Raw genomic sequence first — 22,798 nt, 5'->3', positions numbered from 1 at the left:
GTGGGAGGTTCAGGCTGTCAAGCACACATACACCCAACACTGCGGGGCAAACTGGTGAAGCCCTTCAGCCAGAAACAGGCTTGTACCACCTGGCACAAAGATGCATTTCTCATAGAAGCAATATTTTCTAGATAAAATGATTGCAATGAGTATATTGTACAAAATTGGAAAAAATTACTAAGTTGACAGTTGTTATAAACAATTTCATAATAAGTTAAATTACTGTTGGAAGCCGATTTTTATTTTGTGAAACATCTTGTGGGGTTGTGTACCACTGGCTCTTGATACAGAACTGCCAATGTTTGGGGCATTTTTTTAAAGTCTGCTTTTGACCTCTGCCCATTTTTGTGTAACGCTTTTTGAATTTGGTTATTAAATTTCTTTTAGATGTTTGGTATAATAACCCCTGCTGCCCCTCACACTAGAATTCTACCTGATCCCTTTTGGTATTTTTCACCTCCTAGACCCTTCACTCTTATGAATAAAAACTGAATGGTGATGACCTCCACCCGTACAGTGTCCACATAGCAGAGTGAGAAACTGGTCGGAAGTAACCTTGTGGTTTACACACAATTTACAGGCCAGCACGTTGTGATTCTGTCAGAACTGCCTTAATAAGACAAAATATATTATAAAAATCCACAAAACCACAGACATCCTAAACAGGCACATACTAGTAAATGCACAATTGTTTCTTGCATGCATACAGTATGTTACATTCAATGCTCTTACAACAAACTTGACTGACCTGAACTGATTGTCAGCCACTCAAGTAAAGTGCCTCCTCTACACTACTATACAGATAATGGATTAGTTAGGTGGGCAAGTGTGTGAGGTGCCTTTCAAACAGCTCTGCTCATAGCAACACATTTTTGATGGTGTCAGTATGTTAGTGAACCTATACAAGTGACCAGTCAAGGATGTATTTACCCTTCATGACAAATAATTTAACCAACTTTGATTTACGTTTTTAATTACAAAGCCTTTCATCTGAGTCAATTTCTACTCCAGACTGCTTTGGGGCAAAAGTACATTAGTCTTAATTTGAGAGTTTGATTCTAATTCAGGTATAACTGCCATTTAATTTATTGATCAGTAAATACTACTGCGGGAAGACAGAGTCATGAATCATGGTTTGGCTCTTCACCGACTGATAGCCTTCTGTACTTAGTTACATTTTGAGTGTTTATGAAAGGTTTTGAATACTTTTCTAATGATCATGCAGAAAACACATCCATAGATTGTATTGTTAGTCGAATGATCAATCCATCCATATTCTGAAGGTACACTTTCCGATGAACTGAAACAGAGTGCCAGTTTATCTCAAGGCATCTACCCTCAAAAAAAACAGAAATATTTAAAATGTGACTATTAGAGTTAGCTGTGTCTGTGACTGTAGGCAGAAATTGGAGTGACAGATAAAAATTCACACAGAAGTAAACTGAGCTGATAAAAAATTCCAGTTTAAGGAACTATAGCTTAGCAAAGCTTTCTGTGACATCATGATGCCACCTTGAATCATCCCATTCATCCATTTTTCTCACCTAGTTAATTCAGTTCACAGTAGTTTGGTGCTGAAGCCAATCTCAGCAGCACTTGCAGCAAGGCAGGAAAAAATCCTACCATCGCAGAGCATACATTCATGCTGTGCCAGTTTTTAGTCATCAGTTAACCCAACTGCATGTCTTGATGTTGTTGGAAGAAAGCTGAAGGATCCCAAGAATCCAAGCAGATATAAAAGTAATCTGCAGATTTTAATCAGAAAGTGACCATCTGTCATTAAACAAAAATAGAAATTGCCAATCAAAATAGACAAAATTGTTCTAACTGTATGTTTTCAACTTTATTAATTCATGCTACTTTTTTCTGTTGAACAACTTATTACCTCAAAATATTAATGGCAAAACACATTTTCTTTCGTATATAGCATTTATCATTTAGATTATATCATTATCCTAATCGTCATACAAAAATGCCATATATAGTTCAGTAAATCTTTTGCCTAAACAAAGACAAATGGTTCGCCGTTTGTTTGTGACATTTTTTTTTGAGCATTTCAGTAGTGTTTTTCTTGTTGCCCTTAAAATTTGAAAAGTTAATGAAATTTAAACTGTCGGAGATATAGATGTCATGTCGGAGTCAAATTACAGGCATTTCCATCAATAATATTGCAGAAAAGGACAAGTCTTGTGCTCCCAGGTACAAGTTGCTATAACATTGTCCAGGCAGTGAAGCATTGGTGTCTGTGGAAAAGGCCAGTGACACACGGCCCACCATATGGGGCTTTTGTGCAAAATAATTAGTAAGTTTCCTTCAATACGTTATTATTAAAACTCTTTATAGCATACTCAGCTTTGTCTTCTTAGTTATTTTTTTTTTCACAATTTCCTTATATGCTTAATGCAATTTCTTACCTAGAAAATATTGCTTTTTTATTAAGGGAAATTGTCTTAGTGTCTGGTGTTCCTGGCCAGTTTGCTGTTGATGGGGTTGATTTTATTGCATGTGTGAACTTTCTATTTAAGCTGGGGGTTAGTGCCATTTCTTATTTTCTTTTATATCCTGAAACATCTTGTCTGTTCTGTTCTCTATTCTGTCTTTTCTCTTGAGTATATTCTTTTTTATATCCTCTTTGCATCATTTACTTTTACCCTGAGTGCGTTAATCAATGCCTTCAACTCAGACAACTCATTTCCATCTTCTCCGTGCTCCGAAGGAGGAGGTACATATCCTGTTGGAGTTGATGCTGTTGACTCAAAGGGAGTGTTGGTAGTAGTTGACGGTGGAGATAAAGAGGCCATGCTCGATTCCGATAGCCCAACTGAGATTGCCAGCATTACTCGCAGTTTTGCTCACACTTTCGCTGTTGGCTGAAGCAGATGCTGCAGAGCGAGGTCCTGCCAGATCTATTCCTTCATCTGTCTCTTCCAACTCAGTCTATGGCAGGCCATAATGTGAACTGGAGACCAGCTTAGACTTTGATATAACTTTAGCTACCTTGTCCTCCTCTTTCTGACCTCTTGATCACACGCTTATGCTTCAAATGTACTTGTAGTTGAATCCTGTCAGGATAATTAAATGCAGGATATCTCTGATAGATAATAAAATAGACTAAATAACACCACTGCCAGTAGAGCACCGTCTCAGACGTCCATCTCTCACAACGGACGAGACCAACTCTCAAGGAATACTGCCAACAATTAAAAAGCCACCAAAGATGTCATAAATATACTGCTTCCACATCATGGAAAAAAAGCCAATAAAGGACAATTACCTGGAAAAGTGTCTTGGGTATGATGCCCTTGTTTCAAACAGTCACAAAATCCTCTTTCAGAAAAAGAAAAAAGCATCTACTCAAATTGTGTTTCCATAGTTTGTCAGCCTCAAACTGTCCACCAAACAGCAGATGAATTTATTGTTATATTCATCATGGATCAATTAGTGTGTTGACTAGTACAGTGTCTATGGTAAGTATTCACCCTTTTAAAATTTCCACATTTTTAACATACAACATGGAATCACAATGGATTTGATTTGACCTTTTAGACATTGATCAACACAAATGTTTGCCAATTTTCCTCATTAAAGTTAAAAATATATTTCTGTAAAGTGATGTAAATTAATTACAAATATAACATTAAATAATTATCTCACAAGTATTCACTCCATTCAAGTCAGTATTTAGTATATGCATCTTTGGCAGCCATGACCGCCTTGAGTCTGTGTGTGCAGGTTTCTCTATATCAGTTTTGCACATCTGGACATTGCCATTTTTCTTCACTCTTGTTTGCACAAACTGTTCAAGCTCTCTCAGGTTGCATTGATGTCATGAGTCAACAGCCTTTTTCAAGTTTAGCCATAAATAATCAATTGGATTGAGATATAGACTCTGTCTCGGTCATCCCAGGACATTAACATTGTTGTTTTTAATACATTCATGTATATCTTTTGCTCATTGTCTTGCTGTAAACCAAACCTTCTCCAAAGGCACAGGTTTCTTGCAGACTACATCAGGCTTTCTTCAGCGATTTCCCTCTATTTAGCTGCATTAAATTTTCCCTCACATTTCTTCTAATTAATTTTGGAGAGAAGCATCCCCACAGCATGAAGCTGCCACTCTTCATGGTGGAAATGGTGTGGTGTTTACGATGTACAAACATTGGCAGACACCAAATAGGGTGTGTAGCCAGATGGCTAGAAAGCTCTATTTTTAACACACCAGAAGATTGAACATTCTTCCACCTGACTTCAGTCTCCCATGTTATGTTTTTTTTTCCAATACTGGCTTTCTCTTGGCCACTCTCCCATACAAATATGACGGGTGAAGCATTTGGGCAAACAGCTGTTGTAGCAGTCTCTGCAGTCTCATTTGCTGTAGCTTTAAACTCCTCAACAGTTATCATATGTCCCTTGGTGAACTCTTTCACTAGTCTTCTGCTTACATGATCACTCAGCTTTTTTGGCTCTATTCAAAGTCAAAGTAAATATGTGATTCAATGTTAATTAATGATAAAATATGAAAACTTCCATTCATTTTATAGGCAATGTACGTACTGAAGGTGTCCCATTTACTCCATGAATGTTAATATGCATTTCTGGTATCCCTACATTGATACCAGTGTCAGTCATCTGATATTGTGGTATATATTAACATTGTGCTTTGGTGTAACTAGATATGTTTATTGATCGTTATTGTTTGAGTGATTGCCGATGGCATTATTCAACAATTTTATCCTTACTGCTGCTGGTAGCCTAATCTACTGGTAATGTAGAAGCCCAGTTACTCTCCTTCATACTCTGACATGTTGTGCAAGTATAAATTAGTTTAATCAAATATCACCAAGGTGCAATTGTATAATCAAATTTCTTATGTGTTTATTGTGTGGCCCCACAATGATTTTCATGCCAAAATCACTAGTTCATTTCTTAGTGGTCAAAAGGTTGCAGGAGTTTCATCATCAGGGGACACACTGCCATCAGTGGAGTTTGTAACAAAATGCAGATCTAACTAAATATTGTCTTCACTTTCATTGTCTAAAAGCTGTGATGGAACCTAACAGACAGTAAATCTAATACGCTGTCTGCTTATCTGCACATCTTTTTTAGTATGTTCACCCCTGTCCCATAAAAGCTATGAGTAGTAGTCATGATGATATGGGAAATGTTTTTTAAAGTTGGAGATTACATGTGAAAATTCCCATCTTGTACAACTTTGTGATGGCTAGTGCAGTTTTCTACACAGTGGTGTGCTGGGTTGGTATTATGACATCAGGAGAGGCCCACCAAATCACCAAGCTAATTAGAAGGGCAGGCTCAGTTATAGGATGCACTTTGGACACCCTGAAGGATGTAGCAAAGCAGAAAATTAAAACAAAACTGAATGTCATTATGAGTAATGCTGCACAGCCTCTCTCTGAAATCTAACACTGAGGACTATGTTGAGCTCTTGACTGGAGAGAGTATTTCATGCTTTCAACTCTTGTAATTATACAGGGTCACAAGGATGGCACCCCAACTCTTTGACACAGTTTTGTCTTCTATTTACTATATACAGTATATATATATATATACAGTATAGTATATATATATATATATATATATATATATATATATATATATATATATATATATACATATTGAGGTACGTGAACTTGTGGTGAGTCACATGGTTCTGAGTCTGTCCAAAAGGGTTATAGGAAGAATTTTAATGTGATACATCACGTAATTTTCGTTTTTCCCAGAATGGAGGACGTCTCATCAGAGGACAGAAGATATCACTTCCTGTCTCTCAACTCAAACTCTTGCCCCTCTACCTTTCTCTACTTTAAACACTAGTGACACTGGAAGATCAGTCTTTTGTGACCTGACCTCCAACTATACTGCTCCCTGCGACAAAATTCTAAAACAGCCTGTAAGGCACCACGTCTGTAAAGAATTAAGATACAATAAAAAGATTTACATCTTTATTTCACGGTTTGAGGTTAAACAGATTAAGTGACTTTCTTATAGACACAGTGAGTCTTTAGTGGGAAATGAACTGTCAACCCTGTAGATACGAAACACAACCAACTCCTAATTATACTTTGAATACACACCCTAAATTTCTGAATACACATCATGGACTGTCACCCCCTGGTTTTACCATCTCATGGTAACCCACTGTACAGTTACTGGAGAAGCCTAACTGCTTTAGCCTAATAAACTCCTCTCTTTTGCTGTGCATGCCAACCTATTTCCTTCTCTTAGCACTATGTGTGATTTGACAAATGTACCTTTAATTTCATTCATTAACAAGTGGTTAAATCCAATCATAATGGGGCAACATGTGGCACCTTGGCTAAGTTGCTTATTGAATGACAAAGAGTATGAAAGCTCAATGCAATCAAGCCTTGAAAATATTTAATTAGTGTACATTTCAGTGAATAAAATACAGAAGGCTTTAGACAATGAAGTCTTTAATAAACCAATATAGTTAGATAGATACTGTTTTACAAAATAACTAATTTCTTAAATAACTTTACACATTTTTGTGGTAAATCAACATATCACTAACCAAACTTTTCATTTTTCCGAGATACATGTTTTAGTACCTATTTACAGCACAATCTACAACAAGCCCAGAAAGCTTACCAAAAGATTCCCAGAAATAAACCATAAATTAAACAGAAAATAAATAAAGAGCACAGGACAAGTGGTTTAGTATTTTCCTAAGAAGTCTGTTCAATTTCTACAAACGTTTTCTTGTTGTAATAAAGTTTTAAAAATATAACTACACTGTTTATTTTTTCAGTGTCAGGTGAAAAAATGATTTCTAGACTTTCTAGCCACAGAACAAACAAAACAAAAACCAAACTTAAATTACAGGGACATGTTTGCCAGCTTTTTCCAAAGTCGAGTTATAGTATATGTGTGACAGAGCAGTGAATAGTTTGAATTAATATTTCATTTTAAATTTTTGGTGGTGGGGGGATGTTAAATATATTCTACTAGTTCATTAGTTTTGTGATACAGGCTCATGCTCATTTAGATTCTCTTGAACAATTCTGAATACAAGTCCACTGTTTTAAAGTATGTTGATTTTTTTTCATAAAGCAGTAAATCACATAGGAACTTAGTAAAATGAATCAAGCATTGAATGAGTAGTACTTTGTACACTCTGCGTGGTAAAATTAAAGTATATTCAATTAAAGTTAAATTTGTCCATGACCCAGAATGTTGAGATTAAAGGATCCTCACAAACAACCAGAGAGAGTGTAAACCACAAAGGTAAATTCTAGAGATTTGAACATAGGAGGCAATGAATATGGCCATTGTGTTTGCTATTGGAACACATTTTACATACATCATAGGAAAGGAAATTCTTTCTTTGCTTCATAGCTCCACAGGATGGCTGCCACAGGAGAAAGACAAATTTAATAACCTTGCTAATTTACCATGAAATGTCTTTTATAATGTCATTATCTGCTAATAAAGGTGTTGTTTTTGATGCTTTGGAGTAATGTAGGTAGGCCTGATTACATCTTAAACTAGGATCCTTGTGCCCAGTACTAATACAGGCTGTGACCCAATTCCTATGCCCCTGAATTGGATTAAGTTGTGATGCCTGGGTTGCCCACAGCTGGCATACTCCTGAACCATGGAGATCGATAGTCATGCACAGAAGATGAATTGGGCAAAGAAGACACATAACACAGTAATAGTAAACAAATTCATAAGTAGCTGCACCCCATAAAAGGGAAGCCTCTGCACCGCCATCTTGTTTTCAGTTTAGTACTGGTGGCTGGGTGTGCAAGTCTGTTTGGTGAGAAAAGAAATACTACTTAACTCTAACCCCTGTCACTCAAACTTTACTACGGAGGTGACCATTGCCCTCAACAAAAAAGTGCTTTCCTCCAGACTCCACCCGAACCTTGCTTCCTATTCCTGGCAGATACCCTTGAAGCAGCAAGAAGAGTTACAGTACATTTGAGTGCTACAGACGGGACCCACACAACATTGACAAAAGTGTTTCATGCCTTTCAGTCACATGTAAAAATATTAATAATAATGTTGTGAAGCACAGTGGCAGCATGACCCATTTGTAAGAATTAAAGCTTCTTTTCGTGGCTACTTTTATGGCTTGATCCTGATAAGGATCAGGAATAATACAGTTCAGTTAGTCAAACCAAAATATGAAGAGAACAGCAAGAAAAGTAAAAGAGGAGGCAGGTGGAAGGTGGACTTGATTTATTATTTTTGAGGTGTCCAATGGGCAGAGATGAGGTACCGTTTATTTTAGACAATTCAAAAGATAAATCCAGTTAGCATCAGTAGACTTACCTGGAAAAGTGGGATTATCATAATATCAAGTCAGAGACCTTGAGATCTGTGCACTTTTTTCTCCTTTATAGATGCAGAAATTTTTTTTAATAAAGATGGTGTGAATATTTTGAATTACACCTCATTTTTTAAGGCATTATGTGTCATACCAATACCCAATACCAAGACAGAGACTAATCATGGGATACAGCATGTTGGCTGACACTGTCAAGACTCTTTAAAGTGGGTATTTTAAAGTGTTTAAATACACTTATATAATTATACTATTATTAAACTAATATTATCAATAAATAAATAAATCAATAAATATGATAGTTATCTTCCATTTAGTATTAAACAGTAGACAGGGAAATCAGGTTTAAGAGTGAATGGGACAGAATAAGATGTAAAATTATACTTTTAGGACACTTGAGAAGCATTTAGAAAAACTGCTCTGAGTACACATTTAGGTCAAAGTGCAGAGTAGAGGTGTAGGTGGATAGAAAAAAAAGTTATATAGGAGTCTGGCTGTAAGTTATACTAATTAAGATTAGAAGCGTAAGCCAATTCCAAACATGTTGATTGTGGAAGTGAAGTGTAAAAACAGATCTGCAGAATACTGCAGCTTTACATCGCATATCTGGAGTAACTCGATGGCAAAATTGGAGACAGTAAAACAAACAACCGTTCTTTTACAGTCGAATGTCAGCTTTTATGTTCAAATAAACCCATTTTTTAAATAAATTTGAATTAAGTAGAAATAGTGACACTCAATCTTACAGCCCTAATCCTCACTAAACTGTGGTTCACCATATACAGTAATTGAAAACGTGCATTTAAATTGTTTTACATTAATGATGCCCATTCGATTTTGATTGTATTTTCCTAAATAAGGTGTACATGTATATGTTATACTTCTGCCCATCTCTATTAATAAGACATGTTTCTGTTATTCCTATTATATCAAATTCCAATTCATTTATTTTATTCTTAATACCCCTGCCATTAACGCAAGCAATTTCTGATGCAATACATACTGTATTTTGGCTTTTTAACAATATATTATAGCTTTCAAAGTTATCTTGCATGTTTGCATTTATACTACTGTTTGTCCCTTTATGCGAAGTTCTAAACCTGACCCTCCTTAAAATCCCTGCTCATTCCTTACCTACTTATATGCCTCCACAACATATTGGTACCCATTCTGATAAAATGTAACCTGTTATGGTGGAATTGGTCCCATCTGTTTGAAGGAATCCAAATGCCCCATAAACCTATGCCCCTCTTTCTTACACCAAGATATGAGCCATTGTTAAGGCTTCTGATCTCCGCAGTCTTAACTTGGCTGGCAGAACTTCAGAGAAGGCCACGTTGTCAGTTATGTGCCTCAGTTTGGCACCTTACTATTTAAATGTGGATTTCAGAACTGATTGCCTTCCCTTATGTACTGTTCCATTTATTCCAACGTGAACAATAATAGCTGAATCCACCCCTGCTCCAGCCAAAAGCCTATCCATCCTTCCAGAGAAGTAAGTACAAAAGTTATTGGGTGATTTTGAAGACTTATAGCATTAAAGTTGGGGAAACAGAATGCTTCTCATCATTGGTTTGACCGTTGTGTAAACAAGCAAAAACAATGAAGGGAATTTAAAATTGTGGTCCAGATTAAACTATTTACCTTCAGATAGTGCAATATTTTTCACAGTTTACTTTTATTTGATTGAGATAGCCCAAAAACAATACTTATTACTAGGTGTATGATAGGATATATAAGTAAGAGTTAAGTGTTCCACCCATCTCCATCCATATTTGGTTTAAAGAAAAGCCAAAAGAGGGGGCATCTAATGGAGATTATTAAAAAAGACCCTGAAAGTTTTGAGTTAAAAACCTGAAGTCTTCCTGAAGAATAACAATAAACAGACTGTAATTGCGCTGAACTACTTGAAAAAAATGTATTAAATGTCAAGAGCACTGCCTACTCTTAGCCTGGCATGATGATATAATCAAACAAAGAGATCCATTGGTTAGTTGGCATTCATTACCAAGACCCATGCCAGCTGAGTAAATAAACAAGTCCTTTAAAATGAAATTCTCAAAAATCACTAAGCTCAGTCATTGAAATATAAGAAATGAAAGGGACTTAATAGTGAAGACAAAAATTGTTATTCATTTTTTGTCTTTTTTATCACAAACAAATACATCATCATATTAAACCAAATCAAATTTATTTATCCCATACAATTATGCACAGTATAGCATGTAGTGAAACGATTAGTTGCTGAACTCCAATTCTCTGCATTAGAGGAATAAAAAAAGACAATAAGTAGTAAATACTCAATTCTATCAATATCAATATGTACAATGACAACATTATATTAAAATTATAAAAGAATATATTAAATAAATAATAAAGCATAATAAACAACAGAGTATGATGTAGCTCTAGGCACCATCCTATTTTAGAATGTGGATGGACTATTGAAAGCAGCCTTTCCTCAGTCTCTCTGAGCGTCAAGCAGCGGTAGCGTTACATAGAACACAGTGCAGAGACGAGGCCATTGTTGGGATAGTTAGAATCTCTGATCATTTCTGCTTCGATTCAAACCTGCTAAGAGCAAATCAATGAGGTCCAGGAAAAGGGATAAATCAATGGTCTAATGGCATCACAGGGGATTAACCTGACGTAAATATGTATATTGTAAGCATGAAACATGAGTCGTGATGGCCAAGGAGTCCAAACAACATTCAATTCTATACTTACTGTTCAGTATTCTGGGTCTTTCTGGATGAAACTGCACTTGAAATAAGAAGAGCTAATGTAACATATGGAGTTATAGTTTAACAGCCATAACTCCACATATCTAGCTGGTAACAGAAAGTCTAGCATCCCGAAGTGCGATCTCCGCGTCTGTATGGGGCAATAGCAGGCTCGCAGCTATGCTGCGTCTCTCCGCCAAAGTAAACAGAAAAGATTTTAATGGGTGATGCAAAGTTAGGAGCATGTAAATTGTAAATGCAGATAACAAGATTACTTGGTCACTGACCTGGCCACGACCCTGCCTGACTGCTGTGTCCGTGTATAGCAGAGTGGCAGGTTGCGCTATAATAAATAATTGTGCCGTTCCTGTTTCAAGCTGAATAAAGCTGGTTTTGCTAAAGTACTGAGTCTAAGCCTCGTGTTTTGGGTTGCAAGACAGGGAATTATAGCCGTTCCCTGATCTTTTATGATTTGCTTCTGTGGCGCTTCACTGCACCGCTGTGAGCCTGCTATTGCCTTACCCCAGCAACGGACAAACAATCTTCCAAAGACGCTGCAATCGCACTTCGGAGCTCACTTCAGCGTGTCGTTCCCATTGGGTGGGGAGTGGGGTTGTTCTCAAAAGAGTTCAGAAACCTCACAATATGAAGAAGAAAAGAATGATTCGGCTCCTGATTGATGACTGTGCTGCCCACAACATGCTTCCACTTTTAGATAATGTTTGCGTTGAATTCCTCCCACCCAATTGCACAGCAGTGCTTCAGCCATTTGATTTGGGCATCATTCGCACCCTTAAAGTGTATTATCACAAGGAAATACTGAGAAAAATTCTTGTCAGCATAACTTGTAGGCAGGAGGAGATTAAAATTAATGCGAAAGAAGCCATTGAAATGATTGCAAACGCCTGGACACTAGTTAAAGAAAGTACTATAGTAAGAAATACAGAATCTCATTACAACAAAATTTTCATTGCAACGAAATATTTTTTAGGTCTCTGGGAGTTCGTTGTAATGGAATTTTACCTGTACTTGCACATGGGAGACAGCTTAAAAGCTGTGGTGATTGTACTTACCAAGGGTTGGTGCTGTGTTCTAATGCCTTCTCTCTTCCTCCCTTTGCAGAATGGAAACCATTCCACCACTGACAACACCTCCATTATGTGTCCTACTGGACCTGCCCCTTCCTGCCTGGAACCCATATGACCAGAAATTCGGCCATTTTGAGTTCAGTTCAATTTTGAGCTCTCACCTGAAAAGACGTTATCTGCAACTTTTCGCTTGTTTTTCCTTGTTTTCTTATTTCAGTCATATGGGGTCACCAGGGTAGTGCCCATTGTTTTTGTCTCCTGCTTACAACAGCTATGCTGTTCTATTAAGCAAGTTTAACATTTTTAAGCAAATAAAGCAATAATACAATGCACTTTAATACACCTTATCTTTCAGCTTGGCATACCTATTTTATACGTTTTTGTTAATTTTTTAATCTGAAATAGATATTTATTATAGCACTGTAAATAAATACACATTGATTTACATTGAACTAAATGTTTTGTTCTTCTTTTCAAACATTTCCCAAACATTTTCAAACATTAATTTCTTACACAAGCCTTGAAATATATGATATATGTAAAATTACTTATCGACCCTCTAGAACATAGGATTTCCATCAGTGGTTTAAAGCTCTAAATTAAACTTTGTGAACAGTAATTGATGGAAGGTAAAACTCCTTTTACTTACCATCAGAGCGATGAATACAGGTATGCTGGTTGTCACTTAAAAAAAATCCATCCTTACATAAACATTCATAACTTCCCATTGTATTCACACATATCTGCTGACAGCCACCATTGTTGTCAAGACACTCGTCAACATCTGGAATTTGTAAAAAAAAAAAAAAGTGTTATAAGAGTATCTACGTGACTGCATTTATCAGGAAAATAGCAATGGGTCACTGTTATGTCAAGTATTAAACAATTAATTACAACAGTATAAAATAACAACCACATATTTAAAATTCATCAAAGACAAAAACATTTAGCAGTAAAACTCTACCAAATAAAGGGACATGCTCAAGGTTTGCAAAATGAGTCACGGATGGGGATTGAACATAAAAGAGCCACATTGCGGATCCACATTGTTTGCCACGTAAAACCAATATTCTCAAACCTTAACTCTTCAACCTCTTAATCTAACTTAGATTTACAGGGGGTCAGATCCTCAAAGTGGCAAACAATCCCAGATAGGGTGCCAGTCCATTATATGCCTACTTATGTAAACACCCTTATGGGACAATTTATAACATGCACATTTTTAAGGGGAGGAAAACCCACCCAGACACAGAGAGAATTGGCAAACACCACAAAGATATTATTGTGATTTGAACTCAGAATGCTGGATTCAGGACGGAGCTAATCTCTTCATTTCTCACTATGAAAAAACGTAGTGATTATAAACTATACATTGATGATCATAATTGACATCAATAATTATTTAAAATTAATTGCTATGCAATGACAATTAGAGTTATAGTACAAAAACTTAATAACGTAATAAATTTACTGTATATCAGCACATCCTTCATTGAGAGATGTGTTTAAAGGCAAACACAGAAAAGGACATCTACTGCCAAACTAAAATGCATGAGGGTCATTCAATAAGTAATAAAAAATATCTCATTTAAAAAAAGACACAAGAACAATAATGCTTCGAAGGCAGACTGCAAGGGGGTGAAGTAAAACCTAACAATCCAAGTCTCATCTGGGGTATATTTTAGATGAGTATGATGTACAGCTTTAATGTGTACTATTCCATGTCTAATATAGATTGAACAAGAATGTATGCTATGAACTGTAGCCACTCCTGATTGTCTGATTAAATCTAAGGGAAAGATGTCATGTAAGCACTAATATAAATGTCTGACAGTTGCAAGGGAACAGCTTTGGAAACTCAAATATATTACAATTAAAAATGTGTAATTTGCATGTAATGAAAAGAGTTTTTAAATAAACTGTATTTATTACAGAACTTCACTGTTAAGAGCTTTGTTTTCCACATTTTCACAATAGTTATCTGTCCTTTGATATCAACCCTTATTACAATTTCCAGAATTAAAGTGGATCTCCTGGTTTGGTGTTCCATCACAATGGTTGGCAAATTATGTGGTTGGCTGGAACTGAAAGAGTTAATTGGGCATTGCCTATGCTGCAGTCTACTAGACTACCCTGGATAAAGTAACTGTCACAACACATGTACTCTGAACACGTTATAATAATGATGCTACAAACCTCTAACTGTATTCTACTACATAAACTAGAAAATGTTGTTGGGCACTTAGGTACCATCTTTAAGTGATTTCATTCAGATGTATCAAGTCAATTTCAGTCTCTACTGAATTACATTAAGAAGATGAACATGCTGTCCTACAGGGCTCAGTACTCAGACCATTATTTTTTACTATACAGCACATGCTTCAACTGGGAAGCTAGCATTAGAAAACACTGCATTAAATTTCATTCATACTGTATGCATCTGGCACTATATTTTTCTATCAAACCAAATTATATTTCTCCTTTATTGTACTTAATTGTCTTTAAAGTAATCCTGCTCCTAAAAATTAATTTTTTTTCATGTTACTTACCCAGTGTTATTTGAAATGATGGTTGTGAAAAAGTTTAATCTCTTGTTTTAATAGAAAATAGAGATAACAGAGTTCATTTTACAATTGGTTTCAATTGAAACCTTCAAGGAACTTATACTGCATAACAGTAAACAATATTAAAATGTTTATTTTAAAAAAGCCTCAAGTTACTTTTGTCAGATAATAAACACGACAGTTATCCATTTAGTCATCCAAAAGTCATGATTTTTTGCTAAAATATTGTTAAATAAATACTTCTGGAAAATGAGAAATCACAAACATGAAATATATCTAAATGGGATCAAGCTTTTTTGAAGATCCACCTCTCCCCCTAATTCACTGGTCAAGAATCTTGTCTCCAATTCAAATGTTTAATCCTATGCGCAATAAACCTGAGATTTTTTTTTTGATGGACCCTTTGTTTTTAATATTTAACCCAGTCATTTTCTGTACAGTATGTCAGTTAGCTGTGTGTGTGTGCATTTCAATTGACTGGCTTTCTTCTCAGTATTCGCTCTTGCCTTGCACCCAGGGCTGCCAGGATAAACTCCATTCCTGTATAATCCTGAACTTGCCTGAGGCTGGATTACAACATTTATTTGCATAGCACATTTTCATATATGCAAGTGCTTGTAAATTGCTTAAATATCATAATTACTAAAACAAGAGAGTTTCAAAAATTATTTATGTTTTTAAGGCTGAGATAATGAATGTCAGTCTTAATGAAGAAATACTATGGTCACATGACCAGGGAGGACAGAAAAACAAAAACTTCAAAAAACACATCTCTAGTACTTCCAAGGACAAAACACCCCCAAGCCCCTTCTGGGCATTCTAATATACATAAATGTACCAAATGTAGAATTTAAATAGAAACTAATTTTAATTTCTGAACTTTGTGCAAATTTGAACATTTTTATTAATTATCAAACCAGATTCTCAATATTTGTGGAATGTGACTAGTGCTGAATGGGACATTGCGGCCCAGTTAATTCTCTAAGTGATCATTTGAGTAGGGTTTTAGTGCTGGAAGGTGTTAATATTATAAACCGTGACCATTTTAGTTAGCATTACACTTCATTATTCGACTATCAAATTTAGCTTGCTTCATATTTGCTGCCAATTTGTAAGACAGAGTTTGTTGCAATAAAGACAACTGGCATGTCATTCCTTTTACTGGTACAAAGTAAGCTGAGAAGTAGGTTAGAACCCAACAGAAGGCTTGGTCTTGTAGCTTTACATGACTGGATGAGTGAAAAAGAAGCTCCCCTGTTTTAGCGTGTGGATTTACAGTGGATTCTGAAAGTATTCAGAGCCCTTCATTTTTTGCACACTTTATTGTGCTTTTTCAAAGGAGTTCTTATAATGATGTGAGAGCTGTGCTAAAGCTTGCAAATTACAAAAAAGAAAATCATATCAAGTGATTCATAAAAATTTCGCTCAGCATGTTTTGTGAGACAACATTTATGAGAAAGTGCCGATTGTAGAGATTGATTATTCAAGTTTATTGTGATGTGTGCATAATATCATAGAATTCTTACTTCCTTCTCCAGAGCAGAGGCAATAATACAATACCAGGAAAGACAAACACACACACAAAAATATACACCATGCAATGTGATCATGCTCTAAATTATAGAAACAAGATATTTCTTAACACTAGAATTCCTAAAACCTACGAAAAACACGTAATCCCAGCCCACCTTAAATCCCTTCTACCATTAGCATCTTGTGTTTTGTAAATGCTTCGAACAGCACAAGCTGCAAGCAGCCTGCTATTGACGAAGGTCAAATCGGGCAAAAAGGTCTCCCAGCTCAAGCTAAGGCTCCTTATCTGCGTGTGGGGTGCCTGGAGTTATTATTATTAGTGTAAATAATACAGTATATCGTTATTTGGGATACATGCATTTCATGTGTGTTCCATGTCTACAAAGATCTGGGTAATTTAGGATGAAAGGAAATGCGATAAATGCAAGAACTGTTGAACATATGCATAAAGCAGAAACATTTTTTTCATGTTATACTAATAATGACAAGAAGTGTATAATGTGTGAAGACTTTAGTCCAAATATCAATTAAACATGTGTGCTTTTATTCAAGAATATAACCAAAGAAGAAAAAAGCATGTGATTTACATGTGGCTGTCAATGAGTTAAAAACTCCAGCTCAAATGTCAATCGACAGAGGCATTTGCATGTATTCTTGAATGGTGTAGAGGTAAAAATGGCTGCCTTATAATCCAAAGGTCCTGGGTTCGAGACTGGGCACTCCATGTTTGGAGTAGTGAGCTGCTATTATTTTTATTTCTACAATATAATAAAAACATACATTTGATTTGAGTCTGTAAAAATGATGGCTACTTGTAAAAGTTAGCATTTGTTTTTTTATTATTCAGTTTTATTCTCTCAGTGCAGCGCTGTGGCTGATCCCTGCTCAGAACTGTTTGTTGTAGCGGCAATCAAAGATATGATGTCTCCTGACCGCTTTCAGACTGGACAAAGGCAGGGCCGTAGCAACAGACAGCTTCTTCACTATGCTCTCGCTGGCTAATAAACTGCTCTGCACTTCAACGCAACTCTGCTTGGCACCATAAGTAAAATGGGACTTCCACCTACAGCTAAAGTCACTTCAGTACGCGAGCAATTTGCCACGCTAGCATTTAAATCCGACAGCACCGTGTTGACGGTGTATGCGCCCAAGTTTTACACCTGCTGTTACAGACTGAAATCTAATGCTTCTTCTTTTTGACCATATAATGTGTATAGTGATGGACAGCATTTATCATATCTAGTTAGTCAAAAAGTTTTTAACTAAGTCTAATATTGTTTTTTTATAAGTACTTATACTATGTAAATCCTGAAAAAATATGCTTTCAATCAAATGAAGCTGTATTTCTAACAGCTAAAGTTCCTTGACACAAGCTGCAGGTATTATTGCAACGGTGGGACAAATCCAGGTGTTGTTCTTTTAAAGACAAGTGAGCAGTTTTCTAATAAGCAGAAGTCTGTCTGGTTGAAATTCTAACAGTTTAATATATCAAGACCAAGATGCTAATCAAAAATCTAATTTAAAGGCAGTTGCCAAGTACTACTCTAACTGGAACTAAAATTTACACAAATGCTCTTCCCCTTTCTTTTCAGATGCGGTTTTGTTTGCACAGTCAGTTCTCCTGGCTAACAGTGCCCATGAAAGATGATAATAATAATAATAATAATAATAATAATAATAATAATAATAATAATAATAATTTACTATAAAGTAAAGGAGACCAAAGGTAATTCCTAAAATTAAATAGAATTAATCAGGACAGGCTCAGATGTGATTCTAAATAGTAACAGCAAAAAAAACTGCAGTCAAAGTATAGCGAGCTCAGGCCTGTAATAACGGAATCCTGAAACAAACATGTCTCAAATGCTGGGAAAAAAAGAAGAAAAATCTTAAGGAAGACAGCTGGTCTTGATTCAAGACCAAAGACCACATATGATGAGACCAAAGGCCAAAACCAAGACAAATCTGAGACAAGAGACAAAAAGTCTTAAATCTGAATTCATGCCCAAGACCACAATCGAGTACTACAATCCTAGCCACACCAGGTATGATAGTGCACAAAAAGGATTAAACCTACCTATTCTATGTGGATTACTGACCTCTGAATGAGCATAGGTTAAAGGATATATAACCCTCCATTCAAAATTCCTTCCACCTTGGACTTAAAAGATGCTTACTGGCATCTACCCAGAATATTCTGACAGAATGCCATATGATGAGGGATATGCAATACCACTACAACTTTTGTATTTCAGCAACTAATGGTCTGTGTTCTGGTTGGCATGAAGAGGGAGACTTGTCTGATTTACTTGGAAGATATTATGCTGCAAAGAGATCCTACCTGGGGTAACTTGCCCAAAAGTCTAACATGCCAAGCCATTTTGAAACTTAGTCAAACAGCGTGTTGCATATTTCTTTAGCATGTGTTTATCAACAGTGCGTTCTAGCATAGTGTTGCCACACACCACCATAAAATTCTAAAAGTTCAGAAATGGTCCAAGTCTACCAATGTTTTAGAATCCTGCCAGCTTCTTGATCTATTCTCATAGTATTGTCATTTTAAGAGTGAGTGTGCCTTTCAGTACGGCACTACATATTGACATATTCTGATGAATGTGTGAGCTTTCTGCATTTCTGTATTATTTTCAGAGCCATATACTGGAAGTAATCCATAGCACACCAATAAAGTCAATTCTCCATAGCAGGGGTATCAAACTCCGGGCCTGGAGGGCCGCAGCGGCTGCTGGTTAACATTCTAACTCTTTTCCTATTCAGTGACAAGGTTTCACTGCCAATAAACTTCTTTTCCCTTCATTTTAATAGCCCTGTTTTTAAGGATTCAGTGTTCTGAATTGATTCTTTTCTTCATTAAATGACAGCCAAACAGAAATGAGATGTGAAACGAACCAACAGATGACCAGCTAAACTGGGGCTTCAAACTCCAACTAATTTCACTCCAATCAAGTTTTTTATTAAGAGAAGCCGATTCTTGTTGTTAATTAAACCCATTATTTAATTCCATGGCTTGTTGCTTCTCTCATTTTGCCGCAGCAGACATTTCCAAAACTGTCGATTTTCAGTTTTTTCTAAGGACACCATCAAAATGTTTTGGTGACCTGTGAGATCAACCTCACTGAGACCTTTCTTTATTTTCAGATATTGTGTGATAGGCACAGTTGAGCTGGTCATGTGAAAGCTTGTTTTGTGTCTCACTATAATTTACCTGCTAATTAAGGAAAAGGAAACAACAAAAGGGCTTGAGTCAAGTTAATTAAAATTAAGGCAAAAGAAGTTAATTAGCGGCAAAAATTGGTAACTAATGAAGAAGATGGTTAGAATGAAAACTTGCAGCCACTGTGGCCCTCCAGGACCGGAGTTCGACACCCTTGCTCTATAACTACTGTTCATATTACGGCAGAAGAGTGGAGTTATTAAAAAAATGTAACATACAATATATTTTCTGAACCTAAGCACACAAAAACACTTCATCATGCATATCACAGAGCACAGGAAGCCTGCTCCTTTCGCTTCCCTGGCAATCACCCTCCCTTGTTTCCTATAGATGAGGCTGAGCACATGTACGGTTCAAATGCAATGGAGGAACTACCCAATATCGTCTCTATCTCATGTCAAGGTTTTTTTGGGACTTTGACCATTCCTTAAGTTTTGTTCTTTGTTTCTTGTTTACTTTGTTAATTTTTGAAAATTGTTTTGTTATTGTAGGATTGGAGGCTAAGATGTCCCGGTATGCTGACGTCATCCTTACGAGTTGAACTGGAAGAAGTGTTGAGTGTATTGTGATACTGCTGTGTGAGAGTTTAAAATGCAAATTGTTCTTGTAAAACTTTGATTTTTGGTTGCTGATAAGAGGTTTGCTAGAATTGTTAAAGGTTTTTTTCCCTTTAGTAGGGTTTTTTTCACCCGCACAGGAACAAAGGTTGCTGAGTGTTTGGAAAAGTTAGTTGTTATTTGTACTTTTGCCTCTTTTGTATTCAAATCTAGCTTCAGCAAGGTAAGGTGGGGCAGAAAGCACAGAAAGTGGTAGCTGAAAGTGTCAAATCCATAAGTTAATAACCAAAGTCGTAGCATTTAATAATTTAAAGTAACAGTGATTCCTTAGTGGAAAGACACTAAGACATATAAAGAATAACTGGATAGTGCATATAGCACTTAAACAATAACATGTTAGCGCTAGTTGAAAGTGAGGACAAAATGTAAAATTTAATAACTTTAAATAAAGATAAACGGCAAGCAGTTGAAGGGGAGAGTAATACAGGATGATCTCAAGGGTTAAATAACTGCAGTTGTTCTTTAATCTATAAGTTTGTTAATTTTAATAATTTAAGTTAAAACATTTAAATTGAATACAAAGTTGAGCAGGTTAGTAATAAAAAGACAAATTTTTAAAATTAAAGCCAGTGCAATGCAAGTCTTGCTGGATTTTGGACTTTTTTGAATATGGCATGAAAGAGTCAGTCCTCCTTGAAGGCTATGTCTGGTGGAGATGCTAGCTGATCCAGCACCACACTGAATTAGAGCAGTAGTTGGCTGGCCTGAGAATTGGCCAACCTCACCCAGGTGTCTGTGAGACAGATAGTGTGCATCCTTAATCTGGCACAGGAGGAGACTCTAGAACAGACAGGTAGAGATAAAGCTTGGTCACTGTCCCAAGGTGCAAGGCAAAGGCTTCAGGCTATCATGGGGCAATAACCCCAGAACTGCAAGTGTCAAACCATTTTCAGGGACTAGCAGAGCTGGATGATGTCTCTGAGGACACTGAAGTAATAGGCAGGCATGAAGAACCCCAACCAGCCCCTTCAAAATCAGTCCCCAAAAATAAAAATGTTGTGATAGTGGGGGACTCAATCATTAAGGGGACTGAAATGCAGGTCTGCTCCAGAGACTCATATAGTGTTTTGTCTTCCTGCTGCACAGGTGGGAGACCCCCCTAGAAGGGTAGGTAGGTTCTTGGCTGAAGCGGAGGTGGGTTCATTTGTCATGGAGCAAATGACATGCATAAGGATAGACTGTCAGTTCTGCGATCCCAAATTAAAGAGTTAGGTGCCAGGCTGTGGAGTAGAAACGACAAGACAGTTTTCCCTGAAGTTCTACCTGTGCCACATGTCTCAAATAATTGTGTAGGACAGAAGTGTACAGGTTTATGGGGCATTGAGACTTCCTTTGGAACAGATTGGACCTGTTCCACTGTGACTGTGCAGCAATGTGTTGGGGAGGCAAATGAGAAGTGTGTGGTGGTAGGGAGTTTAGGACAAGCTAAGTTTAGAACTGTACATGAGGAGACGAACAATGGTGTAAAAACAAATATGCATAGTAGTATAAATTCTAACCTGAAAGTTTAAGCCAAAAGTAAAATAAGTAACATATTAAAATTGCTTGCCTTAATGCTAGAAGTATCAAAAATATAACAAGTGCATTAGAGTTGTACGGAGGTAAGCATAATTGTGATATTATAGCAATACTGGCTAAATAACAAAGACGAGGATGAGCATAACATAGATGGATACACATTTGTAAGGAGGATGGACAGAATAGAAAAGTAAGGTATAGCTGTTTATGTAAAAAAATTTAATTGCAAGTCTTTTTTAGTTGGATAATGAGGCACATCTTAGTGAGGACATCTGGATTTGTTAGGAAAGAATTAAGGAAAGAAGCCTTATTTTAGGAGTGTGTTATAGTATATAGATCCTCCAATGCAGACAGTAACTTTTAAAAAATCTTTTAAAAATATTACAAAGGCATGTTTACAGGGGGATATTCTAGTCATAGGGGCTTTAACTGCCTGAATATTAACAGGGTTAACCTTGCAAATAGTGAAGTGAATAGTAAATAGTACAAGAGCAGGAGTTTACATACATAGTTTTTTTTAACACAGTATATTAAAGTACCAACAAAGCCTGTCTAAATTTAGTATTTTGTAAAAACATTGCACATTTCTCAGTTTTTTTGAAGAGCTCAGGTGCAAAGACTAAAACTGCTAAGTTTAAATAGATGTGGAAAAGTCAACAACAACAACAACAACATTTATTTATATAGCACATTTTCAAATAAATAATGTAGCTCAAAGTGCTTTACATGATGAAGAAAAGAGAAATAAAAGACAAAGTAAGAATTAGAATAAGACAACACTAATTAACATAGAATAAGAGTAAGGTCCGATGGCCAGAGAGGATAGAAAAAACAAAAAAAAACTTCAGACGGCTGGAGAGAAAAATCTGCAGGGGTTCCAGACCACAGGACCACCCAGCCCCCTCTGGGTCTAAAAGTTATAAACTCAACATAAGCTTTTAGACATGGAGACAGTCATGGAGCAATGGAACATGTTTAAAAACATTCTTCAAAAAATGCAAAACAGGTACATCTCAAAACTTGGAATTAGTAGGAAATTAAAAAAAAACCCTGCACTGGGTAAGTAAGGAGATTAAGAAAGAACACGCAAATGTAAAAACAACTAAGGTATATAAGTCTAATAACTCCAATGTGAATTGTAGGGTAACCATTAAGGGAAGCTAAAAGACATTTAGAAGTAAATATTGCAAA

The 22,798-nt window shown here is 36.3% G+C and overlaps 1 protein-coding gene across 2 annotated transcripts in view; it reads right to left on the bottom strand.

Annotated features, from left to right (window-relative positions):
* Positions 1-22,798, bottom strand: part of scube1 (signal peptide, CUB domain, EGF-like 1) — a 542,580-nt gene that overhangs the window by 353,592 nt on the left and 166,190 nt on the right. For both annotated transcript variants that reach the window (XM_039761828.1, XM_039761830.1), the window contains exon 4: positions 12,793-12,927. In XM_039761828.1, the coding sequence (XP_039617762.1) occupies positions 12,793-12,927 (135 nt within the window). The remainder of the gene's footprint in view (positions 1-12,792; positions 12,928-22,798) is intronic.

Source organism: Polypterus senegalus, chromosome 8 (assembly GCF_016835505.1).
Source record: "Polypterus senegalus isolate Bchr_013 chromosome 8, ASM1683550v1, whole genome shotgun sequence".
NCBI lineage: Eukaryota > Metazoa > Chordata > Cladistia > Polypteriformes > Polypteridae > Polypterus > Polypterus senegalus.
The sequence above is the reverse complement of the archived record's forward strand: the minus strand, read 5'-3'. Positions and strand labels throughout refer to the sequence as shown.